The 25,083-nt window shown below is 42.4% G+C and overlaps 1 protein-coding gene across 1 annotated transcript in view; it reads right to left on the bottom strand.

Moving 5' to 3' along the window:
• mcm8 (minichromosome maintenance 8 homologous recombination repair factor) overlaps positions 1 to 25,083 on the bottom strand; it is a 70,837-nt gene that overhangs the window by 8,581 nt on the left and 37,173 nt on the right. Inside the window, exon 3 of the mRNA XM_041948117.1 lies at positions 125 to 168. Coding sequence (XP_041804051.1) covers positions 125 to 168 — 44 coding nt within the window. The remainder of the gene's footprint in view (positions 1 to 124; positions 169 to 25,083) is intronic.

Here is a 25,083-nt window from a genome sequence, read left to right as displayed (position 1 = left end):
CCTCCTCTCCATCCTCCCCCACCACCTCCTCCGCCTCCCCTCCATCCTCCCCTGCCTCCCCTCCATCCTCCTCCGCCTCCTCTCCATCCACCACTACCTCCTCCTCCTCCTCCTCCTCTCCCACCCCTCCATGAGCCTCTCCTGGATTCCTGTCCACTCATTAGTTTCCTAAAACAAAGCAAGAAGAATGAGCAGAGTTGGTATAATGCAAGGTTGTTTTAGTCACACATTTACCATTCAAGTATATCAGAACCACAAGCAGTGACTGGATAACAACCACAATGGCTCCTATTCCAAACTCCATTTAAAAAACACGGAATTTAATGCCAATACAAGTGGCAGCCAACCCATCAACCTCGTACAGACCGAATGAAACCCTTTAAATAAAAGCGTACAAATACGAAACATTTGAAATTCCGGCATGCAAATAAGGTTAATCGTCAAAGCAGCGCTTTACATCAGCAAATTCACAGAATTTACAGCCGTTAGTTTAACGTTAGTTCGTACTTTTTTGGTACCACTGATTACACGGAAATAGAGCAAACCACAAACACCAACTTAGTTACCTGCGTGACTGAAACACATTTGTACGGAATATACTGAATTAGCTAAGCTAAGAGCCGACCGACCTACAAACTTTGCAAGATGTCTTTAACTGTGCCAAACGTAACTCTGCTTTAAGGTTGTACAACATTCACGTTAGTTTGTTTTGACGCTGTCCATCGCTGTTAGCTAAATTATGTTTGACTAAATGTTCCGTTGAAACCCTATCATAGTAACACAAGGCTGATACAAACCTTTGGATTTGTCTTTTGAAGAACAACTAAAGACCGTCGACAATACGTTATGCTACATTATGCTAACCCAAACCTAATTTACGGATGTTTACAGGTTGTCAAAGTTCCCTCCACTGGCGTCAAATCTTCTTCTTCGGCTATTATTTGCACCAGGCCTTTTACTGCCCTCCAGAGGACATCGAATATACTACAGTTAAGAAACCCGTTTAACTGTATTCTGAATTAAAAATCATACAAGTGCATATTATCCTGCGTTTTGCTCTGGTATTAGAGGTTAATTCATGAACCAGCGATGAAAGTTAAAATTAATGATATAAAATAAAATGTACCTTCATAAGTGTTTGAGCAGCAGGGGTAGTTCGAGGGTCAGAGGAGATCTGGGGCTGAAATCCTTGTATGAGTCTGGGGTCCTGTGACAGAGAGATATTAATTCAACTTACAATTGAGTTTGTATTTAGTGGTGGTTTTATACTAAATTCTACTGAAATGTGTTTCAATTATTTAAAACATTTAAGATGCCTTATGTTTGTGTGATCTAAAGACCCTTTTGTCAGTGTGACATATGCACATTTTTAATGAAAATGAAAACTTTAACATTTTGATACTTACGTATTAATACTTTTTGTCTTTTATATTTACTTTTTCTAATAAATTTTGCTTTCATTCTACTTATTATACTTGAGCCTTTTGGCAGCATATCCTCTAGAGTATGTCACTTCAGCACAAATTAAATTATGCATTATGCATGTGACAAACAAATCTTTGAATCTTGAATCTTGAAGACTGATTTAAGGGATTTTCATGTGCATAGATTAGATTAATGTCTTTTGGGGGATTGAAGATTTCAAAGGTTAACATGTGAGGGAAATTAATGACTTAAAGTGAACTATTTGTATTAGAATTCAGCACTAAAGACCCGACATCCTGCCTACTGCATCACCCATTGTTAATTAACACCTGTATCTCATTGTCAAAAAGTCATTTGACTCATCAGGTATTACAACAGAGAATCATCCTGTCAGTGAAAAGGAATTTAGAAGGAAGGCATGAGTCTTTGAAAGCATTACTGATAGATGTAACACAACAGTAAAGGATATATTAAAGCATACTTGCTGTGTTGTGTATAAAACAATGACTTGCACTGAAGAAAGAACTGTTTCTACAGTCATCTTCCGCCATCTTCTGGACATTTTATGTCATTACAGTATCCAAAATTTCTTCGCAGATGACAAAAAAGACTGCACACATGTCTGTATTTGTCTATTACTTGATTACACTCGATTGTCCCCCCTCGGCGTGTGCAGAAAAACACACTCTCTGCAGAGTATCACATACAGATGGGAGAATAAAAAGAAAAACCAACAGAAAGTGCCTTTGTAAGATGTAAGGCCAGCATTGTGGCCAACAGTGACTCTTTCTTCTAAGGGGAGAAGAGGACCCAAACCATGCCAACAAAATGCCCCCACAGCATAACAGATCCACTGGATCCCCTCACTGGAGGGGTCAAACATTCAGGCCTCATCTGACCACATCACCTTTTTTCACATCTCCACAGACCACTGCTGACAGTTTTTGCACCACTGAACTCTCAAAAGTGTGTTCATCTTTGTGATGAGGGGTTCATGCACTGCAGCCCTGCTATAATACCCCTCTCTGTGTAATTGTTGGACTGTTCTTGCAGATGCAGTCTGATCACATCCTGCATTGACATTCTCACCTGAGGAAGAGTCGCTCGCCTGTTTTTCCTGACATATCCCACTAATGCACAAGCATCATTGTCATCAAATAAGCCCACAGTTTCTGATCCTATTGAAGTCTTTCCCGTGGGTCACTTTAGTCACTGTTCCTGTTCACACGTGAGCCAGCTGAGAAGCCTTTGGGACTGAAGCTCCTGCCATCTGTGCTCCAACAATGAAGCCTCCTTCAAAGTCACTTCCATCTTTTCCTTTCGCCATTGTGATACAAAGTCACATCAGTTTTATTCATATAGCACCAAATCACAATAAAAGTTGTCTTTAGCCACTTTCCATACAGAGCAGATGTAGACCAGACTCTTTAATGTACACAGAGCATGTATAAAATGTTAAATGCTTAATCGTACCGTGCAGTGCACCTGTGTGAAAGCACCTGCATTCATTACGTTTCTCCACTCATTTATTCAGGTTTTCCCTTCAATTTGCCGCCCGGCTGTATATTCCACACTTGTGAGGAACCTCCGCGACATAAATGCGCTGAAGATTAACTTCACTGCTATCGCACCAAGTAGGTGCTGGGAAAACAAAACGCAGTTTAGCATCCAACCAGAAAGCGGTTAGTGGAAAACACTCTAAAACTGAAATGGGTCCACACAAAGACAAATGCATGAGAGCGCGCGCGCACACACACACACACACACACACACACACACACTCATACACTCTCTCAAGGGAGTGGTTTGGAGGGGACAGAAAGACAGAATGAACAAGGAGGAAAATCAATACCTGAACTACTGTGGCCTGGAGTAGTTAGTGGTAATAGCAGAGGGCTGAAAGGGATGGATGCACACACACACACACACACACACACACACACACACAGAGTGTGTTGGTGAGGTCAAAAACAGCTCTTGTGAGGAAAGCAGACTAAGAAATAAAGACAGAGCGAGATATGTCTCCTTATTCTCCCCTATCATTATCTTTGTAATGCTGAGAAATGAAACAAGGCCTCTTCTGCTCTCTCTGTGTGTGTGTTTGTGTATGTGTGTGTGTGTGTGTGTGTGTGTCCCATCACTTCACACTCAGTTGTCTCAGCTATTTGATCTCTGTGATGATGACCGGCGTTTTGCGGCGAGAGACGGAGAAACTGAGGGGCCGGAGGCGAGCCACGGGGAGATGGGGGTCGAGATGATGAGAAGCTGTGCTACTCAGCAAGGCATTTAATCTCGACTTGGTCAATCAGCGGCAAGCGTCTCGCGAAATCAATGCGAATTCAAGGCAATTTAGCAAACAAGCAGAGATCATTTTTCAATGCGGTTTGTTTTTCAGCCGCAGTTTGTGACCCCAAAGTTAAGTAGGTGGTGAGTCACTGCAGCTCGGTTGCGACATGACAAGAGTGTCGATATGTTTAAAGTGAGTGTGGGTGACAGAGGGAGGGACTTCATTACTTATGACTGTTCGAGAGTTTGCATAAAGTCAAACTTTATACAAACTCTTACTTTGGATGCTCTGCTTCTTCCCTGAACTTCTTCTCTCACTGTTTCAATCAGTTTCTCACCCGTTGGTTGAATTTGTCTACTGACTGATGTACAACTTTGCTCAGCTATTTGCTAAATGTCACTCTGTCTGCAGGCATCAGCAGGAGATCAGTGTTTAATGCCTGATGCAATTTTACACGAGCCACAACCTCATGGCCTCATACCAGCAGAGAGACACATGAAGAAGTCTCAATCATCTTCTGAACATGAGCATTCAGGTGTGGGACAACGGTTTCTGTTGCATATTCAAAAAAAGTCATGAAGAAAATGAGAACAGTATCAAAGCAATGGCCACAGGATGGTTCTCCAGAAGTACTGCATTCTGCGTCGCACAGTGATCGACTGTGGCTCCAGGAGACCAGCACAGGTCGATCGATGCAGGCAGGCGGCCGTCACCTGTTTGCTGCAAAGAGAAATTGAGCTGTCAAACTTTTTCCTTCCTCGTTTTTAACATCTTTCTTTGTGGTTAGCACAGTGTGAGGAAACCCACTGGGAGGTGAATACAGCCAATCAGAGTTTAGCACCAAGAAAATAAATCTTTATTAATACAACTGTGGATGAAATAGTCAAAGACAAGAAAGGTCATTCCTGGGCTGAGAAGTTTAAGGTGAGGTTTACATGATGTAATGGTTTTAGTTTGACTTCTCAAGTATTTCTTGTTCCATATCCACATTTGTAGCTACCAGCCTATTTACCAACACATTCAGGCGAAGGCAGAGCAATGTTTCAGCATCTTTTAGCTAATTACTGTGTTTCCAGCTGCAGCACATGGCAGTGTTGAGCAAAAAAAAAAAAAAAAAGCCATAAAAATAACTGCACACCACCTGCTTACCAAAAAGCAGACAAAGTTAGCGAGTATCTGGTGAAAGTAGTGGAGTATCGTCTTGGTGGAGCTAACAGGACACTGGATACTATATCAGCTAACTGCTAATGTTCTCTGTGTCTGCTGCTTGTTGTGGTGCCCCCAAGTGGCCAAAAAAAGCATCTTTAAAATCACTGTTTTTCACAAGAGTCTTTCAAATTTTTCTGATAGGATAGGTTTTTGTTGGTAGCAAATTATACAATCTCAGTAAAAAATAAGGAAGGAGGCTGCCACAGTGTCTTTTTTGATATGACCACTATGGGGCGCCAAAGCCACACATTTTCAGATGCTACACAATATGATTTTAACTGCAAAGTCCTCTTTTCCACTTGTCTACATAAATAAACACCACATGTATATAAGAAAGGTTTAGTTTCCTCCTGTTTCCAGTCTTTGTCCAACGCTAAACGAATCATCCCAACTGTCACTTTGTTCCTATGATATAACAACAATGAATTCAACGATAATATAAAAACAAAACTTAGGACAATAATTTAGCTCCCAGTGAGACTGCTGTCCCAAAACAACAAAATAAGTCCACTCGACACGTCTTACACGACAAATACACACACGCCGTGAAATGTGAAATCCAACCCGCCCGCACAATCTGGAAAAGGCTGCTCTGGCAATTTGCCGTCGAGTCCTGCTGACATTTCTGCCTTCTCCGCAGGCCACCACACTACAATTACAGATGGAGGCTTTTCAGCTGTTATCTGGGAGTAACATATGCACGAAGACACCAGCAGCGACTTGGAAACACAGAAAGTGAAACCTGCCTCCCGTGGCCTTCTGCGAGCAGCAGCTCTTTTCTTAGCTCGGCTCTGAAGGGAGTGTCGAGGATCGCACAAACTAGTTTTCCTCTTCCTCTCCGACCCTCTGCGATTTAAAAACAAAATCACTCTTATGACACTTCTTTGCTCTCTGCTTTTCTCTCAGCGGCTGTGTTTAAAGGACGCACAAATGTCTCTTCTCTTCAATCTGAGGAATGAAAAAGAGCAATTAATAACCTGTGACCTCACTCCTCCTCGGCCCACCTGCACTCTCTCTCTCTGCCTCTCAGCGCTGCAAAAGGCCAGTGAATATTTGTCAAGTTGTTTCCTTTCTCTTATTTTGCATTTTCTTGCACACGAACACAAACTGCATCCAAAAAAATACACTGCTGTCCAACCTAACACACACATCATAAACACACACAAACACACTGACGGATATTTGGGTCATATTCCTATACTTTGATACGTTTGATTACACACATATATTCTGCTGCTTCCCAGTTAAGTTTTTCCTTTATTATTCATAGAAGTGATTTAGACGAGGAGTGATTCTTTGTGTGCAGAATATATCTAAGGCCAGTGCGACCTAGAACAGGAGGTTTTGAGATAGAGGCCTGGCATGGGAGACATCTTGGGGCCCTCGACTCAAGATAGAACAGGTTGGCGTCAGGGATAAGGGTGCCTCTAGATTTGTCCTTGCAAACAGGTTGCTGGGCTGGTGACGTTGGATTCTTGAAGATGACCAAGCAGAGGAGAGATATCGCTGACGGCAACGAGGAGGAGCCGACGACTGTTTCAGCATTTCCTCATGTTCTGTCTATAAAATACTGGGTCAGGGAGAGGTAGTGTGTCAGACTTCATGAACTGACCCAACTCTGTTGTGGATCAGGGAAAGGAAAGTCGAGACCCAGAGCTCTGTAACCTTGCACATTCTATTGATGTTAAAATAAAGCTGATTTTTTGGGACTCAACAGCTTCTCCTATTGCTTCATTAAAAGAACCCAGAGAAACAGAGATTTTAGAGACAACACAGAGAAGCCCTCGTGAAAGAAGTCTCTGTGCAAAGACTCCCAATATTTCAGCTAAACGTCTTTATTGACACACTGCATGAGAGTGTGTGTGTTTTATGACTTCATGTTTGCTCTGAACCCCACTGGGTCTGTTTCTTCATCTCAACTAATTTGTGTTTTTACTGCACACTAATGGACAATTATGAAACACGAACACACACATAAAGTTGCTGCAGTCGTAGCCTGTGCGTGTGTGTGTGTGTGTGTGTGTGTGTGGGCGGGTGGTCGGGGGAACGTGCGTGCGTGTCAACTTAGCAAAAGAGTTTCTTTCAAATCATCAGTTTCAAGCGGTGAGGATAGATTGGTTTTAAGCGAATATGCGAAATGAGCCCCGGCTAAACTCATTCAATTAGATTCTTACATTTCCCAGGAGGCGACGATTAGCTCGCAACAAGCGCCGCTTCACGAGAGCCAGATTACAGTCGCAGAGACGGAAAGAAATGTTCAATTAGCATCACGTTGTATAGATTTTGGAGGGAAATGTAAACATGTTGCTCATTGCGATCATGGCCTGTTAACTGAATGGTTTTCTGTGGAACAACTTCGCCAAACAAAGTTGGCGAAGGAGGAAAGAAGGATTTTTAGCTCGCAGCTGATTCTTCTGCTGCCACTTGATGAGCACCATAAAAGCAGATTTCTTTAAAAAGTTGAAATATCTTAACGGTTTGATAAGGGCCGTGTTTATTAGCATGTTTCTTAGACTTTATCTTCGTTGGCCAAACTGCTGTACTGAGTTTCAAGCTGAGTCAGCCTGTTTCCTCGCTGTTTTTTACTTACTTTTTAGTAAGAGGCGTAACATTAACAAGGAGTATAATCGTAAAATATTACAACTCCACATTTTTTGCTTTTTATTGAAATGAAGAAGTGAATAATTTGTGTTTTCTTCATGTCAGAAAGTTGTTACTGAAAGAACCAGATCAATTGCCAGTCAACCTGAGTATTTTTATTCATCTTTGACCCGCAAATGGATTCTGATCAATAAAACATGTTAAACCGTGCACCTGTGTGCGCTACCAAATTTGTTTTTGTGCTGCTGAAATGTTTAGCTTGCTGGTCGCAGTGCTGCCACCTGATAAAGTGAGCGCACAGCCCTGAAGTGAAATAATCATTATGCTTTGATTAAAGACTCAAGCCATTTTGTTCAAGAGGAGGAGGGAGAAGTGTTGTTTCTGGGTGGTTTGCCTGCGTCTTAAGATCATAAAACATACACATGCATACATTATTCAAATATCGGTGTTCGCAATAACTATCTTTCCAAGAAACATTTGAAAAAAGAAGAAAGAAAGTAAAAGATCACAGAGCATATTTTGAATGTTTTGCAGCATAGTTATTTTATAATATATTTCTGCTCAAACTATTCAGGGATCTGTCAGGTTTTCTGATATGAGCCCCCCCCCCCCTCAGTGTTTTATATATTAAATATAATGTATTTTAAACATAATATACTTTATATATTAAATATATTTCAATACAATACATCTTATATGTTATGTTTTTATATCTTATATTTCCTATGATCCAGCTCCAGCTCTCCAGACTTCCCTCTCCCCAAACACGTCCTCCAGAGCTGGAGGACGTGTCTGGGGAGAGGGAAGTCTGGGCATCCCTGCTTAGACTGCTGCCCCCGCGACCCGGGGTAAGTGGAAGCGGATAAGCGGAAGACAATGGATGGATGGATGGATTTCCTATGATATTTTCTACATATTTGGACATGTGGGAGGAAACTGGGGTTCATTCCTGGTGTTGAGCTCAGGACGCAGTGAAATTACCTCCTGCATTGTTTTCCTTCACGTGGTTTCTCTTGATCTCGTGGTTCAAGCTAAAAAAAAGTTCAACCATCACCAGCTGCAAACAGACGCCATGTCTACACTGCAAGCGTAAGAGGCGACGGCGAGCACCTGCTGTCTGAGAGCACCATAAAGGGATTTAAAAAGGGAAAAGCTGGATGTAAGGAGTTAAATTAAAGCATGTTGAGAGAAGAAATGTCAGCAGTTTTAACTGTTGTATTGAAGAAAAAAATAACCTCATGCTCTTTCTCCCTGAGCCCATTATGAGAGCACGGATGTGAAGTTTGTATCGAGGGATTATTTCCTTCCGTTTCTTCCTGTGGGTGTCAGGTGATTGACACTAAGCAGAGCGTCACCTAATCCCCACGCTGATATGAAAATGCTCAACACGGGCACAATGAAATAATGATGAAACAAACTTTGACAAAAATAAATGAGTTCTTCATGTTTGGTGTGATGGATTATTGAGCTCAGGCTGTTTTCAATCTGCTGAAGCTGTTTGTCACACGTCATAAGAAAAATGACAAGAGGGATGATCCTGACCTTAACCCACACCCCGACCTAACCTCCCAGTATCCAAAACAGGACGGCTTCAAGGAGATAAATCACATGCGTTAGGACTCCAGAATAACACAAAAAACAGCCACAATGACATGAAATGAATGACCTAATGGAAAAGAAACGGCATGAAGACGAAGCTGTGAGCCCAAAATAAGAAACCGAACCAAAAGGATTGAAGTGAGTCCGTCCAGCGTGCTGTACATCCATCAGTCAGACCTCACAACCCCCGAATGACCCGTTCAGTCACATGTCACAGCACTCATCACTCCAGATCCATCGGCACATTTACTACAACGCCACAAGTCAGCACACTTACACAAACATGACAAACATATAAACAGTATAAAGCATCATAAAACAGTCCATTAGTTAGTTTTGGAGATGAACATATCACTAAACACTTACTGCTAAAGAGATTCAACGTCTGCTTTCCTAAACTGTGCTGCTGCATTGATTTCCCGTACTGAGAGAAGACCTGAGAGCAGTCTGTTGCCTTCCAGAAGCAAAAACATGCTTGTATTTATGTTTCCCGATGCCGGCCAAGATATACGCACGTCACCTGAGCTGCAGCTTCAAGGTGATTAGAAGAACATCAGAGTGGCGACAGCACAGGGGCTTACAGGTAGAACGCTGGTTGTGGTTTGCGTGACGCCGGCGATATTAATTGAAAAGCCTTCTGATAAAAAAGCCTTGTTTTAATGGCCTTCCAAAATTACCCACAGGCTGCCAAAAGAAACATCAAAGCAAGAGGAAATGTCTTGAATCAAGGAAAGACATGTGTTTTTGTCTGAGAGGACGTATTTTCATACCAGGCAGTTTTTATGATCAAGCTTTCAAGTGTTTTTTGTCTTTATCTTTATAAGATGCTTCTTACTGAGATTTGATGACTGGTTCTCAGAAATGTGCTTTAAACTAAGGATTTCCAGAATTAAGTACAAAACATTTATCAGCTTTTCTTTGTATCTTTGTATCCAGGCACTGTCGCTGCTTTGAGACGAGTCAGTTTTGTCCTCGTTCCTGATGGGGAAGAGACATAATTCATGCGGCCACTAGGGGGCACCCAGTATCTCAAAATCGTAACAAAATGTCCTATAAAACTTGGCGTTGTTGCGTGCAGGTATTGCTATCATGCTTTAATTAGAAAATAATAATCAGAAGTAATGAAGGAGTCCTGCACACACATCGTGGCTCCCACCTTACATGTGGCTCGATGTCAGCGTGCATGTGCGATACACCTGCCAGGTTGGCGTGCCGCGTGTGTGTGACACGGACGGATGACGGGCTTCTCCCGAGGAGGCGCTTGTCTTTCTGCAGAGCATTTGTGTGTTTACGCGAGCGACAGAATAAACTGTGTGTGTATTGCTGCTGTGATTTCTAGAGGCCTCCTTTTGTTCCCTTCTTGACGGCCTAAACTTGTCAGCTCCTGCACTTTGCCGATGAAAGCCTCTGTTAAAACAAACAGCGACTGCAAACTATTTCTGCCTCTGGAAACCATGCTGCTTGTTAGCTGAAGGTAAACACATCGTGGGTGTTTTGTACGAGGAACAAATAGCAGATTTCTCTGCTTAGGGCCTTGAAAGCAGCAGGGTATTTTTTTGTGTGTGTGTTGGTGACACAGAAGCAGACATTTTTTTTCTTTTTTGCTTGTATATCTGCAGGAATGGCAAAGCCCAGCACCGTCACACTCACTGACTGTCTCTGATGCAGCTAACCCCTGTTTCCATTAAAAAACAGAGGTAGCTAATGGCCCTCATCTTCGCCAGCGAGCCAGGCCAGGGAGACCTCAAGGGATCAGTATGTGAGTAAGTGTGAAAATAGTTGCCTTTTTGTCTCTGGAACTGGAGAGTTACAGGACCGCCACCTTCAGGGACCTTTTCCATTCCAGCTAATAGAGCAGGATAGATGCTGGTTAATGAGCCCGTGGACCGGAGCTGATCCCCAGCCTTTACCCAGAGAGTCCTTTGTTTCCATCGATTCCAACTGTTGAGCAAAGTGACTGCGCGGTTCACTTTCCTAGCACAGATTTCACTTACAGCGGCGAGCCATTAGTTTGGCAACATGCTGCAGGGAGGCAACGACACTATGAGCTGTCAGATCTGCTGTGCAGTTTTATGGTAAATGGCTGCTGTGACTAAGTAGCAGGGAGCAGGGATTGTGTGCTGAATGTCTGGAGAACATTTCTTTAAAGTAAGGCAAGCACGCTCAACGTTTCCTCAAGTAAGTAATTAATATAATTGAATACATTTAGTTTCGGGCGTGGATGTTTTGTGGAAAGCAGCAGGAGTTCAAATGAGGACGAATCTCGTTTAGCATTTATCTCACACACCTGAGATTACTCAGTGATACAGTCACAAGCAGTTTTTCATCTGATGATACATTATCCTTTGCAATTTCATCAACCTGGCGCCCAAATAAGACGCAAACAGATGTTTGATTAGAACAACACAGGTTTCACTGTTATTGTCAGTGAGTCAGAGGAGTGTTTGATTCAGGACTGACCCTCTGCGTTAGAAAAAAAGAAACATCTCTGAAGGCCAGGAGCAGAAATATTTCTCAAAGCATCATTTTCTGGATTGTGTTATGCACGACACAGATGTGGAATTGATTTGTCTGTTTACATTCCCTCTGCCCTCGAGTCAGTCTTTCGCTCTGTTCTGCGTTTCTTTGGTTTGAATTATCAGAATCTTGTGAAGTGGTTTGCTCCCAGGAGCAGCACAGTCTCATAATTAGAATGAATAAATTCTCAAATATAGCTGATACTTATGAATGACATTAAGGGAGCAGCAGGTGACTGTGTATAAAATCTGCACTTCAATTGCACAAGTTAATATAAAATGTGCACACATCATGTATTATTTGCAGAGCTACTACAGCCCTGATAACTACTGAAGCTTGACAAGGAATCTGAATATTCATAAAGTTACTGTAGAGCGAACTGACTCAGTAGTTTATCCTTCATAACAGTGTTTTCCATTCCAAACCTTGTCTGCAGGTAATGACTTCTTAACTCCTGAATTTTACCTGAGGTAACATCTCATCCACAAACACATTAAAAGAATCATGTTTCATTATAACTTCCTTTTTCTTCGTGGTATTTGTGTTCTGTTATTCCCAGCAGTGCTTTTAAGTTTCCGGCTCACCGATGAGCTTTTCAAACTATCAACACAGTTTGCAGCTCAGTTTCAGCACATGAAGAGTCGTTAGGTGATGTCTGGGATTCGGGGTGCTGTTGAGTACCATTATCACCAATGTTTACTTTATATCTGCAATCAAAAATATATCAGGAAAGCTGATTAATCACATGTGGCAGGAACTAGACTGAACACATTATTTGAACATGTGCAGATTTATACAAAAACAGAAAATGAATTAATTAATGAAAACAAGGGTACAAATCATCTTTAACAAGGAACTGAGACCTTGACGAGGATGAATCTGGTGATATCCTATAATTATTGTTGTCTTATTGTCAACAAATCCCACAAAATGACAAAAAAAAAACCAAACACTGAAATAATCTATTAGTATCATCAGTGTAGCAAAAGCCTGATAGATCTTCTTCCTCGTGCCACAGAGCTCCACTGTTGTCGAGAAATGATTAAAACACGTCAGTGAGCCTCACTGTTGCACTGACTGACATGTTCCTTCATTACAGTGAATGCAGACGTTGTGGTTTATTTGACTTAATCCCACAAACACCGTCCTGCTGCTCCAAACACTCACTGGAGAACCAATTGTGTATATATCCGCAGCAGGAAATAGTCCCCAACAAAAGTGATTTTTACTTATGTTTGAGCAGCGTTAGTTAAAAGCTACAGAGCAAAGTTGTTCATCAATGATTTACCTCTGCACAAATTAAAATATATACATATTTTAGACCCATTATTGAAGATTTAAGTGAGACAAATGGTCTTGGAGCTGAGAGCTGCAGGCTCATGCACAGTTGGTTTTGGTAGACAACAATAAAAACAAAGAATATCACCAGCCTTATCCTTTAAAGACACAGATGAGGTGAATCTAGCAGTCAATATTAACCTTATTGATCTATTTTAACCCATAGCTTTAAGGACTACAGCAACAACAAGAAGTTTATGGGATGCAGGCACATTGATCTTTGAGGCAAACGATTGCTATGAAAACAGTCAGATATTGGTAACATTTTCAACATTCATTCTCATGCAGCATCTGTACCTCGTAAAAAACACCAGACAGCTCATGACTTCGATTCCCATTTCCCTGCCTCAACACTGAGGCTGAAGCCAAGCCTGAAAATGTGCGGAGCTGTAAATCCTCCACCCTTCATCTGTCCCGGTTTTGTTCTGCAGGCTTCCCTCGTTCCTCCCGTGATGGAGCAGAGGCGCAGCAGCTCGTTTCGGCCGCGCGGTGAATCATGAATGCTGACTGAGTCTGCTCTCGTTCCGCGTTTCGGAGTGTCAGATAAATGCATGTGCTAAATGCTTCTTCACTGTGATCCTAAGTGCTGTGAAGCAGAGGAAGCACACACAGAGGCAGGTAGCAGTACGAATTATCTGGAATAAGTTGTGTGGTTCCATTCTGTTTGTTTGTGGTTATAGCTTTGAACTGCACCAGGCTCCAACAGGCGCTTTCAGATACCACCAGTAATGTATTGTTTATGGCACGGGGCCTCAGGCAGACAGAATGATGGATTGAGCCGTTCTGTTTTCTTCTCACAATCCGTCTTCAAAGAAACAAATCGATCTGGAACAGAGAAGTGGGGGGAATGGGAAAAATCGCAAAAATAGACTTTCTCCAGCGCTTTGATGCTGTGATGTGTTATTTTGTCAGGAGCAGTTTAGAGCGAAATCAAAGTTTACCCCACGGAGCAGAAAAGAGCAGACACTTACGTATGTATGAATTTTTAAATATGTGTGTGTGTGTGAGAGTCATGTTGGGTTACTGTACGTGTGTGCATCACGGTGGGTAAGCAGCAGCAGGGAGCTGTTAGCTACAAGTGCAGGCTGCATTCAGGCTCCTTTTACAAAGCTTAAAATCTGCTCAGTTAAAAGCTGTCAGATACTGTTTCCACTCGCCTGTAAAAAAGAACAGAAACTGGCCGAGAAGACATTTACCAACTTTTACTCCACTTTTCTGCATTAACACAGATTCAGGTTCGGTCTTCTGGTGCTTTAAAGCAGCTTCTGTCTGTGCTCTGTGTGACTGACAGCTTCTCAGCCTATTTGTTTTCTTGTATGAAGCCCAAATTGCTTGGACCCCTTAACAAATTCACGTCAAAGTCTTTTCTCTGAAAGAGTTTATTTATGTATGACTACATCTGTAAAATATGAGTCCTGTAGCTGTCAGCGCCACTGACAGCTGACATGAAACAGATGTAAAACCTCTGTACGTTTCACTTCTCACAGTTGTCATGCATACACAAACACAAATTCAAATAGCTTTATTGTCATCGTGCATGAGAGATTGAGTGTGCAGCATCGAGCCACATAGTAGAAACTGAATATAAATCTAAAACATGAACATGGAATATAAAAATATAAATATATTTAAACATTGTGTGTGTCTAGACATCTCTAGTTGTGACACTGAGCATAAGTCTTAAAGTGGCAGTGAAGTCGGCAGTTTTGTGTGAAACATTAGCAGAAATGCTGTGTACGATGTGGGATTATGAACATATTTGTGACTCAAGACTTGCTCGTGCTTATTCCAGACAAGTAAAACACATAATTTTCTGTGTGCCTATTCTATAAAACGGCAGTTTATTATTAGGTTTATTTATTTATTTATTTTTGTACAAAAGTGGCATTGGAAAGTGTGTTATATTGATCACAGGATGTTTATTCAGATTAAGACGTCTTAACTGGATTTATGTTCCTCTAAAGAAGGCCATGACCTGATCTTCATGTTTTTATTCAATTAACTGAGAGTCAGTGGGGAGTTAATGTGTTAGAAAGCATCTGTGAAGCACTTACCAAACATGTCCAAATGAAATTGAATTGACATGAATAAGAGCCTAAAACATCCTTTGTATTGTCACACACACACACACGCACACACACACTCAGTGCTGTTGCAGACATCGTGTTTCAGGTGTAGCAGAGCTGTAATAACACTCATCACCTCTGGAGGGCAGAATGACTCCACAGCAAAATAAAAAAAAAAATCAACATTTTAATCTTTCACTCCTTCACTTTCACTCCGTCTGATTTCTTCTCTTTATCTCCTTCCTTCAAACTGCATCTATCCTTTCTTTCTTTCCTTCTGTTGACCTCTCCATCTTGCTCTCTCTCCTGGTGTTGTGGCAGCTAACAGTGTCACAGGCTTCACTGCTTTACCAATTCCATCAAAAAGCTATTTAACAAACCGCAGGCCCGGGCAGCCGTGCCTCCACTGCCTCCACCATACCTTTATTTCTCCATCTCTCCCTCTCTCCTCCTCACCTCTGTCTTTCTCTTACTGTCTTTCAACCTGTCTCCCGTTCTTTTCCAGCCTGGACCATCTCCCCCCTCCATTCCTCAGCATCCCCAGATGCCACCTCTTTCTCCGTTTCTTGAATTCTCTTTCTGTTTTCTTCTCCACCTTCGTCTCCTGTTTGTTTCTACATCACTTTCTCTCTCCGTCAGTTCAGCTGAGTTGAAACAGTTGCCTTGAGAGGATAAAAGACTCGTGTTTTCTAATTGTTTTTTTCCCCGCACGTAACGATGTGCATCACAAACAAGCTGCAGATGAATAATCAATCAAGAACAGACTTTTCCAATAACAATATAATAAACACTACAACCATCCAGACCTATTAACGGTAATGTAGATACTGACATTGACACACAGTGTAAACACAGAGGCAATTATTTTGCATACAAAACTTCATTAAGTGCAGTAGATGGCCTCATATATACGGGAAAATGAGCTCATTAGAGGATCATATGGCGGATCATATGACTCTTTTACAGTCGAATCTCATGTGGGTAAACTACTTTACTGTAATATCTTGTAGAACGCACTGGAAATATTGCACACAACATGCTTAAAGTGTACAATACTTATGCGTCGTAACGCTTTATGAACAGCACAACTTGCATCCAAGGTAATTTTAAATCAGACTTTAAGTCATTTGCTGCATGAAGGAACAGTTACTGCTACTACCTTAACATGCTATGCAGCTGAAAAAAAGGGAATAAATGAAAACATGTCAGCAATGATAAAAAATGTTCCTTCCATACAAAAGTATTTCCAGCTGCGATGGCAGTAAAAGGCAGAGTAAAATATTCAGAGAGTCAATGGTCAGCAGTTATTTCAAAATTCAAGGATAAACTTTTAAAGGTGAACCATCATTTGATTAATATTTCAGGATACCAGCTGCTAAATAACAAAGGACACCATTCATGGAACAGCTCCACATTTTGGGAGACAGAAAAAATCAAGACCAGTGTTCGCAACGGCGCTACAGCTAAGAGGGGATTAGCTTAGCATGAAGACTGGAAGCTCGTCTGGCTCTCTCCGTGGTTAAAAATGACACCAACCACCAGATGCTAGCACATGAGCACATTAGAATCTTTAGAATCCATGCACAAGTACATGATCATGACATTTTGTGGTTTCAAGGTGAGTAAGTCTTTATGCTAAGCTACGCTAATCATTGTCCGACTGCAGCTTCACGCTGAGAGCACGGCCGAAGGAGAGGGATCGTTCTTCTTGTTTATCTCTCGGCAGCGGAGAAAAGCTTCTTTCCCAAAATGTCAAACTATTCCTTCCAGAGTTTCTTTTGTCATTTAGTCACATCCTGAAATATTTATGACACGATGGTTCAGCAGACACAGATGGGGTCTGGAACTATTCTTCTGCTTCGTGCAGCATGTTTCTCTGTGTCTTTTGCAGTTGACACGCAGCACTAATACATTCAACTAAAAGTTATTGACGGGTCTTTTTTAATTCACGCACCTGAGCTTTCTGCTCTGACCCTGTCGCTCCAGCCCTCCTTCTTCCAGCATCCAATTCAGTTTTTTTTTTTTTTTTACTACAACATGTGTTGTAGTTTTTGTTGACACAACGGTTTATGAGAACTCTGCCTTTTCTCTTACCGCTGGCCACCAACGCGTCCTTCAGCTCCAGGCTGCAACCTCGAGTGTTTTCTGATCCATTTTTCTTGCCCTGAACTCCCAAAGCTGATGCAGCCAGAGTCTCTCGGTCACTCTGGTTAGCAGTGGTTGCCTTTGCAGCTACATGTATTAATTAATATGAGACAGACCGACAAAATGCAAAGAGAGTGAGCTGTCAAGAACGACTATTTCTTTACCTCTACAGCTTTTATTTCGGACATTTTCATTTGATTTTCTTGCTTCTACAGGGTTCAACAGTGAGCTCCAAATTGTCACACTTTTGTTTTCCATTTCCAACTGTTTCCCTATTTTCTTATTGCTTTGGGTGCAGTTTGCATCCACATTAATCTTAAGGGGAATTCAATGATGGGGGGTCACTCTCTGGGTGGCAGTCATTACTCAGCAGCGCTCTGTGGTGTGAACATTTTGCTGCTGATAGCGTCAGGTAACACAACACAACCTGCAAGTTTTTTCCTCGGCAGAAGTGAGAATCTGTCCGGATCAGCTGTGGATGCCAGGAGGCGCTCGCAAAACTTAACAGGCGCCTGTTATCACATGATTTCTACCGCCGTTTCCCTTCAGGGTCCAGACTGATGTGCTGTATAGGAAGATTAGTGAAGGTGAATGGTGCAATTAAATGTCTTTACTGTGATTGTTAGCAAGGGGTTGATTTTTTTGTGGTGTATAACTGCTTTGAAATTATTTTACCCTAGTTAATTTAGTTTATTCATGGATTTTTCTACATGTGACAATTTAGCACATGATGAGACACATTTCACATGTTTATCACACGTCAAACACGATTTCAAATGTCGTAATTTCACATCTAGACACCTGTGGACTGCGCTAAAACATCATGTTTATATCTACTTATTTGTACGACAATGAGCTTGATGCTTCATCTAACAAATGATCTCAACTCAAGGTCCACTTACCTGCTGGTTCAGGAGCTTTCAACCGTATCACACCGTCTAGATCAGTAGACGTTCAGTGGTCACGGAGCTGCAGATGTTCAACATTACCGTGAGAGTTTCTCATCCATGCTGTTTTTAGCTTGACAGTTCATTCATTCATTCATCTGCTGACAAGTGTGCGATATGGTAAAAATGCAATAAGGACATTTACTCAAGTACTCTGCATCCTTAAGTACAAGGTACTTAAGAATGCAACTACACTTCTACTCCACTACATCTCAGAGGCAAGTATTGTACTTTTTGCTCAACGATGTTACTATCACAACTTACCATGTGCATTGAAAACCCTGTATCTCCAAATATGGTGATTTTTAATGTGAATGTTTCTGATAAACTGAAGGATGATGTTTTCCTTCACGTGTTGAGAAACTTCTTCTCCCTCTTCAGCTAAATAAACTGTTTAAAAAGTCTCTTGGATCAGCTGGAAAATGCATTGACACAAAGCTGAAAACAGGCTGTTTTTCTGACTTTTTGGAGATACGTGGTTCTCATAAGACAGCCACACTACAAACATATGATGATCTTGTAGAATATGATGCATTGATGCTGTAGATTAAACCAGCCAACAGTATGTGAAGTCGTTCAAATGGGCTCAGCCTTAAACCTATACAGCAGTATCTATCCACCCACAGCGGACGTGGTGCGGGTGTTCGAAGCAGATGATGGCTTGTCTCGGTCTGACTCTGGAGGTCTTGGAGGTTTCGCCCTTGGTGTGTAACTCTCCTCCTGCTGTTGTGGGATTGTGTGTATCGGTGTGTGATGGGGAGGAGGGGTGTTGTTCAGCAGGAGGCCTCAGATTGTGCTGAGACAAGGGGGAAATGTCAGGGGCACGGACGGTCTGGACATCCCGGCTGACAGCAGGGTGCTGTCTGTTTTTGTCTCTCGCTGTTACAGCATCTTCCTCTCTCCCCTCCTAACCTCCCCTCTCCCCTCCTGCTTTCCATCCCTAACTCCCATTCTCACTCTATCATCTGTTTCCTTGTTCTCTCTTCCCCTCACCTACAGTGCCGGCTTGAACTAAGCAGCAGTGGCAGTAATAGACATTGAATGACAATTAATCCTGCCTCGCTCAATTTGCCAATAGTCATCCTGCTGAGAGAAGAGGAGGGAAGGAAGGAGGCAAAGGAGGAGAGATGAAAGTAGGGACGAGGCAAGGAAAATGAGGGAAAAAGAGATTAGAGCGGGAGGAGATTAGGGAAGATGCAGTTACTTCTGTGATAGTGTTTTCATTGAATATTTTACCAGGCTGGATTAGTGTTTGTTTATTTGTTGCAGTCATATCGCAAATAACGCTTATTTGAATTTGACAGAGAGGAGAGGAAAAGCAGACGAGAGGACGAAGAGGAGACGAGGGGAGCTGTAACAGTTTGAAATTAGAGTTGCACTCCCATCGTGTGTGTGTGTGTGTGTGACGGAGCGAAACACAAAAACAAGTGTTATTTACTGAGATAATAGAGATGGAGGACATCCGTAGGAATGACAGCAAGACTTAGAGAGATAAAGAAAGAAGGAGATGAAGATGTAACAGCTCTCTCTCTTCAGCTAGACTCCACCTGGCCAGGTGACGTGGGTAATTCCTTAAATCCCAGCCAACCAGCTGTGCACAAGCTAGTGTACAGCTGGCTGGAACGTGATCGAAAAGCAGATGTGAAAGAAAGCACACAGGCAGTTAGGAGACACATAAAGAAGAGGAGGAGGAGGGTAATCTGTATCTGCGGCGTTTGAGCCTCGAGAGCTCGTCCTTGGTGGTCAGCTCGTGGCTTCCTGTGGATAAAGGCTTTGGTAGGAGCAGGGAAGCAGAGCGCTCTGCTCGCGGATGTCGAATTCGCAGCTCTAAACAGGTGGCACATTACTGGCTGGCATTCGGAGAGCAGCGCTGCAGGGCAGCTTTCGCAGGCTTCGGCATTTCGCCGCTCCAGGCATAGCTTCCTGGGATGGCGATGGGCTTTTCCTGGAAGCCGAGTTTTCTCCTCTCTCCGCTGCTCTCTTCTGCTCTGGTCTGCTTTGTTCCAGGAAGGGACCGAACCCAGCCCTGTCCTCACGTTCGGCATCATGGGATGTTTGTCACATCATGTCGTGCTGCGCATTGCAGAAAGCAGGAGCAGTGCTGCCTCTTCCTGCTCAGCCACAATAGCGTCTCTCTGCCTCTCTCGCTTCTCTACAGAAAGGGGGTTTTAAAGGCTCTGCTTTTCAAGCAAGCGATGTCCTCTGTATCTCATACCCTTGTCACCTGGACCCAGGTGTACCCCGTGTTTCATTCCAGCCAATAACTGCAGCAGCTGATTCGTCTGATTAGCACACCTTCAACCAGAGGAGGAAGCAAAGCGTGAAATCACCTGCTGTAGTGTTGGGTTGTAGTGACACCCTGCAGTCCCTTGGGCTTTAATGACACATTGCTCTTAAACGGCAGTCTGCCTGCGTCCTGGTACGCTGTGATTTAACACCTTGCATGGGTAAATATGTGCAGACGCTGCTTCTGAATGTGTTCATCTTGTCATTTCGTCTGTTGGTTGTCACTTCATTGTCTCAAACGGCTAAAAACCCTGCGAGGTGTCGCCACACATTTCAGAGATTTTACATTGTCTATCACATTCCTACTTTATTCCTCTGGTGAAATCATCATGCTGTATTGTAATGCAGGGGTACAAGCTGGTGTTCTACAGAAACGTTCTGCCTGACCAGCTCTTCTTTTTTTATTTTATTCTATCGATTGATTTCTTTGGCCTGTGGTCAGCAGAGGAACTCCACAACAGGCCAACAAACACACATATTCTGACATTTTGAAGTTGCTCTGGTTAACGAACATTTGCCTATTTACACATTCGGGATAGAAGCATTGTCATTCAGCTGGAGTCCTGTTTCTCTCTTCTCACCAGTCCAATATTCACTCTCCTTTTAGCTCTATTTTAATCTCCTCTATCTGCTGGGAAAAATACCTGGCTCCACTGCTGCACCGGCTAATCTGTCCGCCGGTTGGTGCTGGGCAGGTAACATACTGTCTCGCTCCGTCCCTCCTCTCCAGCCACATTCTCTATTCCCCAGGTCCCTTCATTGCCGTTTTCCATCCATCTGCCAGATGCCCTCTGACTTTCCCTCCTCTCCCCATCACCTGGCTGCCCCACCCATCCACACAACTGCTCCCAATTCCCTCATCTCCTCTGCAGTTGTCTGACTTCCCCTCCCGCTTCCTCACCTGCATCTTTCTCCCTGCAGGTGAGGAGGCAGGAGGCCCTTTTCCACTCACTCCATGTCAGATTGTCAAAGTTGCTCTTTGTCTTAGGTTTCCAGCCTTCATAGTACGTTATCTACATTCTGTAATCTGTTAAATGCCTGTTTATCAGAATTTGTTTTCTGAAAACTGCTGCCTTCTGCAGCTAAAGGACGCGGTTGATGAGAGCACTGAAACCGAACCATATGGTGAATGTTCCGTAAAAGCAACACAATGGGCCAAAAGGGGCTAAAATCCTCTGTAGTGTAAAGGTCTTTATGACCCGATCTGAAATGGACAGCCTGGTCCAATCGTGATGACCCTGCTGTTATTCACCAGTGTCCGTGTGGGTTACGATGCCTGGTAATTAAAGGTTCTATATATGACATTCACTCTCACTAGATGGTGAACGAGAGCTTCAGCATCTCAGACCAAAACAAACAGGTGCACCTGCCACACCTGCCCCATAACCAGAAACAGTCGTTATAGCTCTCCTTAATGCTGCCGGACTCCATTAACAAAATCAGAGATTTTACCTTCGTCTTGGTTCATCGTGCTACTGTTCCAACAATCACCACCTCAAAATAAACCACTATGGTAGATAGAAAATAAGTGTTGTGTGAGGAGGAGTGGGCAGCTTCTGAGTGCTGAGGAGCTCTGGAGGAATCAACACTCGCCAAAAGCAGATTTATGTTCAGTCGCTCATCAACATGTCTGCGGTGGTCGCAGGTGCCGACCTCCACTGTCGGTTTTTATAATGTAATTAGTTTCTTTGTCCATGTTGACTGCTGACTGGAGGGGAAATGCACGCGACATTCACAAAAACACACTCACACACCGATGACACAGCATCGGTGACATGCAGACTAGAGGAGCTGGGGCTCAAACCACCGACCTTCAAGGGGTGGATGCTCCACCTCCTGGGCCACAGCCGCCTGAGCCCCTTTAAGTCTGAACCTCTTTCTAAAGGGGACGGCCAACAGTTGCACTGAGAGGGACTCATATGCACTAACATGCACCAAGAAGCTAAGCCTTTATTCTCTGCTCAGGATGCCATTACTCCTCTCCATCTTTACATAGTTACTGTATTTTCTGCTGTATTACTCCTCAAAAGCTCACATATTAAACCTGTGAATTGTTGGGAGGGTGTTTTCATCAGTGCCTTCTGGACTGTAAGCAGCCTGTATGATGGAGGTTACTCTCTCTCCTCCCTCCATCTGTGGCAGCCTGAGTTTCTCCTTGGTTCTCCTTCGATTGTTTTACTCATTCTTCAACATTCACACACTATTCTCACCCTCCATGAGTGACCTTACTGACATTCACATCCCACGTTCTCTGATATTATATTATGCTTGCATTTAATGTGCTTAAGTACTAGTAATAAATTACTTGATTTAATCTTTTAAATGGTGTGTCTCCCACTTTGTCACGGCCATAAGACTCAAAGATGATGTGAGAATAAGATGTGGCTGACCTGAACCCTGGAAAAAAGAGACACCAATGTGGCACAAGAGTGATGCTCCGCTAATTAACACGGCAAAAAGAGCACGGACGGCGCTTTTCCCTTCACTTCACAGTTCTGTCAGGATCGGACACACCAGCGCCAGCGCATGATTGGTCTGCACATATGACCTTTAAGGACTCTATTCAGAATGAAATAATGTTTGTAATAATACATCAAACATCTAACTCTTATATTACAGAACACATATTCACAGTTCACTAATTACTTACTAGCTTGCATATTAGTAGCATATTGGCTCTGTATGGGTCATTATAAAGCATTTATTAATACCTTATTCTGCATGAAGAGTTTTCCCTCAATAACGTCCTTATCACTGCTTATTGATTGTAAGTAAGGAAGCTGTTGTACATTAATTATAATATTAAGAACTTAACCCTTAATAAGCATACCTCCTCCCATAGGTGCTCTATAACAAGTATTAAAGTGCCAATATGCTGCTAATAGGCATGCTAATAAGCAACTAGCTAATAGTGAATATGTGTACCTTAATATAAAGTGTTACCCATCAAAGTGTTAATGGTCTCTTCATGAATGAATGTCAATGAATGTCACATTTCTCAACTTTTGTTGCTTCAGTGGACACAAAAGTCAACCTCTCTGCAGCCTTTACACAAATAAATAAAATGAGCCGAGTTCTTTGTGTTCTTCAGGCCACAAACAGCTTTTGTCCTCTGCAGATTTATTCTTATGTTTCCAATCTGTTCAACAAAGTCGCAAGTAAGTTCAACCGAAGGAGGACAAACCACACACTGTACGAGTGAGTTCAGGAGCTGCATGCCTTATGTGATTGGACACGGTATGCAAACAAAACACGGCAGCAGGCACCGGAGATTGGAATAAACTACAGTTTAGAGAGGTGACATGTTTAGTTTCTGGTTTCTTGCCAGCATCCTCTTCTCAAAGCTCAATCTGCTGCATCATTTTCATCGTTTCCTGAACTACATTTAATTTGCAGACTCCTGACATGTGTTAATCATTGCTTCGCCACTGTAGAAATTCATTATCTTGTCTTATTGTTCGCAGGAAGCTGTCAAACCCAGACAAATTCCTACTGTCACACCACATGATAAAAATATCTTAATAAGAGCCGGCGATGTCACTGTGATGGTTTTATATTGGATAATTAAGTATCCATGCCCTTCACTTAACTTGTTCAATAACCATATAATCACAAAAGAAATCTTTAAATAGCAACAAAGCCGTTCTTCTTTTGAGAAAATGTCTTTTTTTTAAAATATTAAATGTCTTCATCATTTTCCTGTTGTTTTTGTTCAGTTTCTGGCATCTTTCCTGCGTCACACCCCTCAAGTTTTAGCTTCAAAATGCAGCGAGCACAGAGAATTTGAAAGTAAAGCTGTCTGAATCACAGGCAGTAATCACATGCAGCCAAACAATGAAGGCTGGCTCACTTGATTGTATCTAACTTACGTGTGACAAAGCTTTACCTCCAGCACGCCTGAACCCTCTGTCAGAAACAGAAAATGAGGTTTCTGATTTCAATGATGAAACCAGCTGCAAGGTTACCTGTTGAGCATCCACAGGTGCAGTGCTGTGAGCACACAGGAATGGCACAGTTTGCATAATCCAACTGAAATTCAAATACATCTTTTAAAATAGCTTGAAGAGTCAATTAAAACAAATGAACAGTCACAGTCGCCGTCCACTCATGCATTGCACAACATGCAAGAAAACATTCCACCTTAAAAGCATCCTTTCATTCATCGTTCACTCGTTTCTTTGTTTGTGATGCATTTGCAAAGAAACATCACAAAGCCAGTGTGTTGAACTTGCTCGTGCTGCAGGAAATGAAAGCTAGCTTAGCTACCTGTTCATCGCCTAGCCTCTTAGATGAGCTTGATCTGTGTCTGCACTGGATCTTTTCCTCAGAAAGCATGCAACTTCTTCTGCTCAGCACAAATAAGCAAATGAAACCATTTGATTGTCCAGTCAGTTATAGATGACGTATGTAAACGTGCCACTGTAAAGTTAAGTGTGCAAACATGCGTGAATGTGCTTCTGTACATAAACAGCAGAGCAACTCTGAGAGCATCTACAGCACATCATTTATAAACCAGCCTGTCAGCACCTTTCTCTTGACGCACACTTGAAGCTGAAATCTGTATTTTGTTTTAATTAATATATCATTACATCCATGTGAATTTCAGAATGGGACACACACACAAAAAAAGTTCATTCATTTACTGTTTGCAGACTGTTTTACT

Source organism: Chelmon rostratus, chromosome 11, assembly GCF_017976325.1.
Source record: "Chelmon rostratus isolate fCheRos1 chromosome 11, fCheRos1.pri, whole genome shotgun sequence".
In the NCBI taxonomy this organism is placed as follows: domain Eukaryota; kingdom Metazoa; phylum Chordata; class Actinopteri; order Chaetodontiformes; family Chaetodontidae; genus Chelmon; species Chelmon rostratus.
Note: the sequence above shows the minus strand (reverse complement) of the source record. Positions and strands in the feature narration are given on the sequence as shown.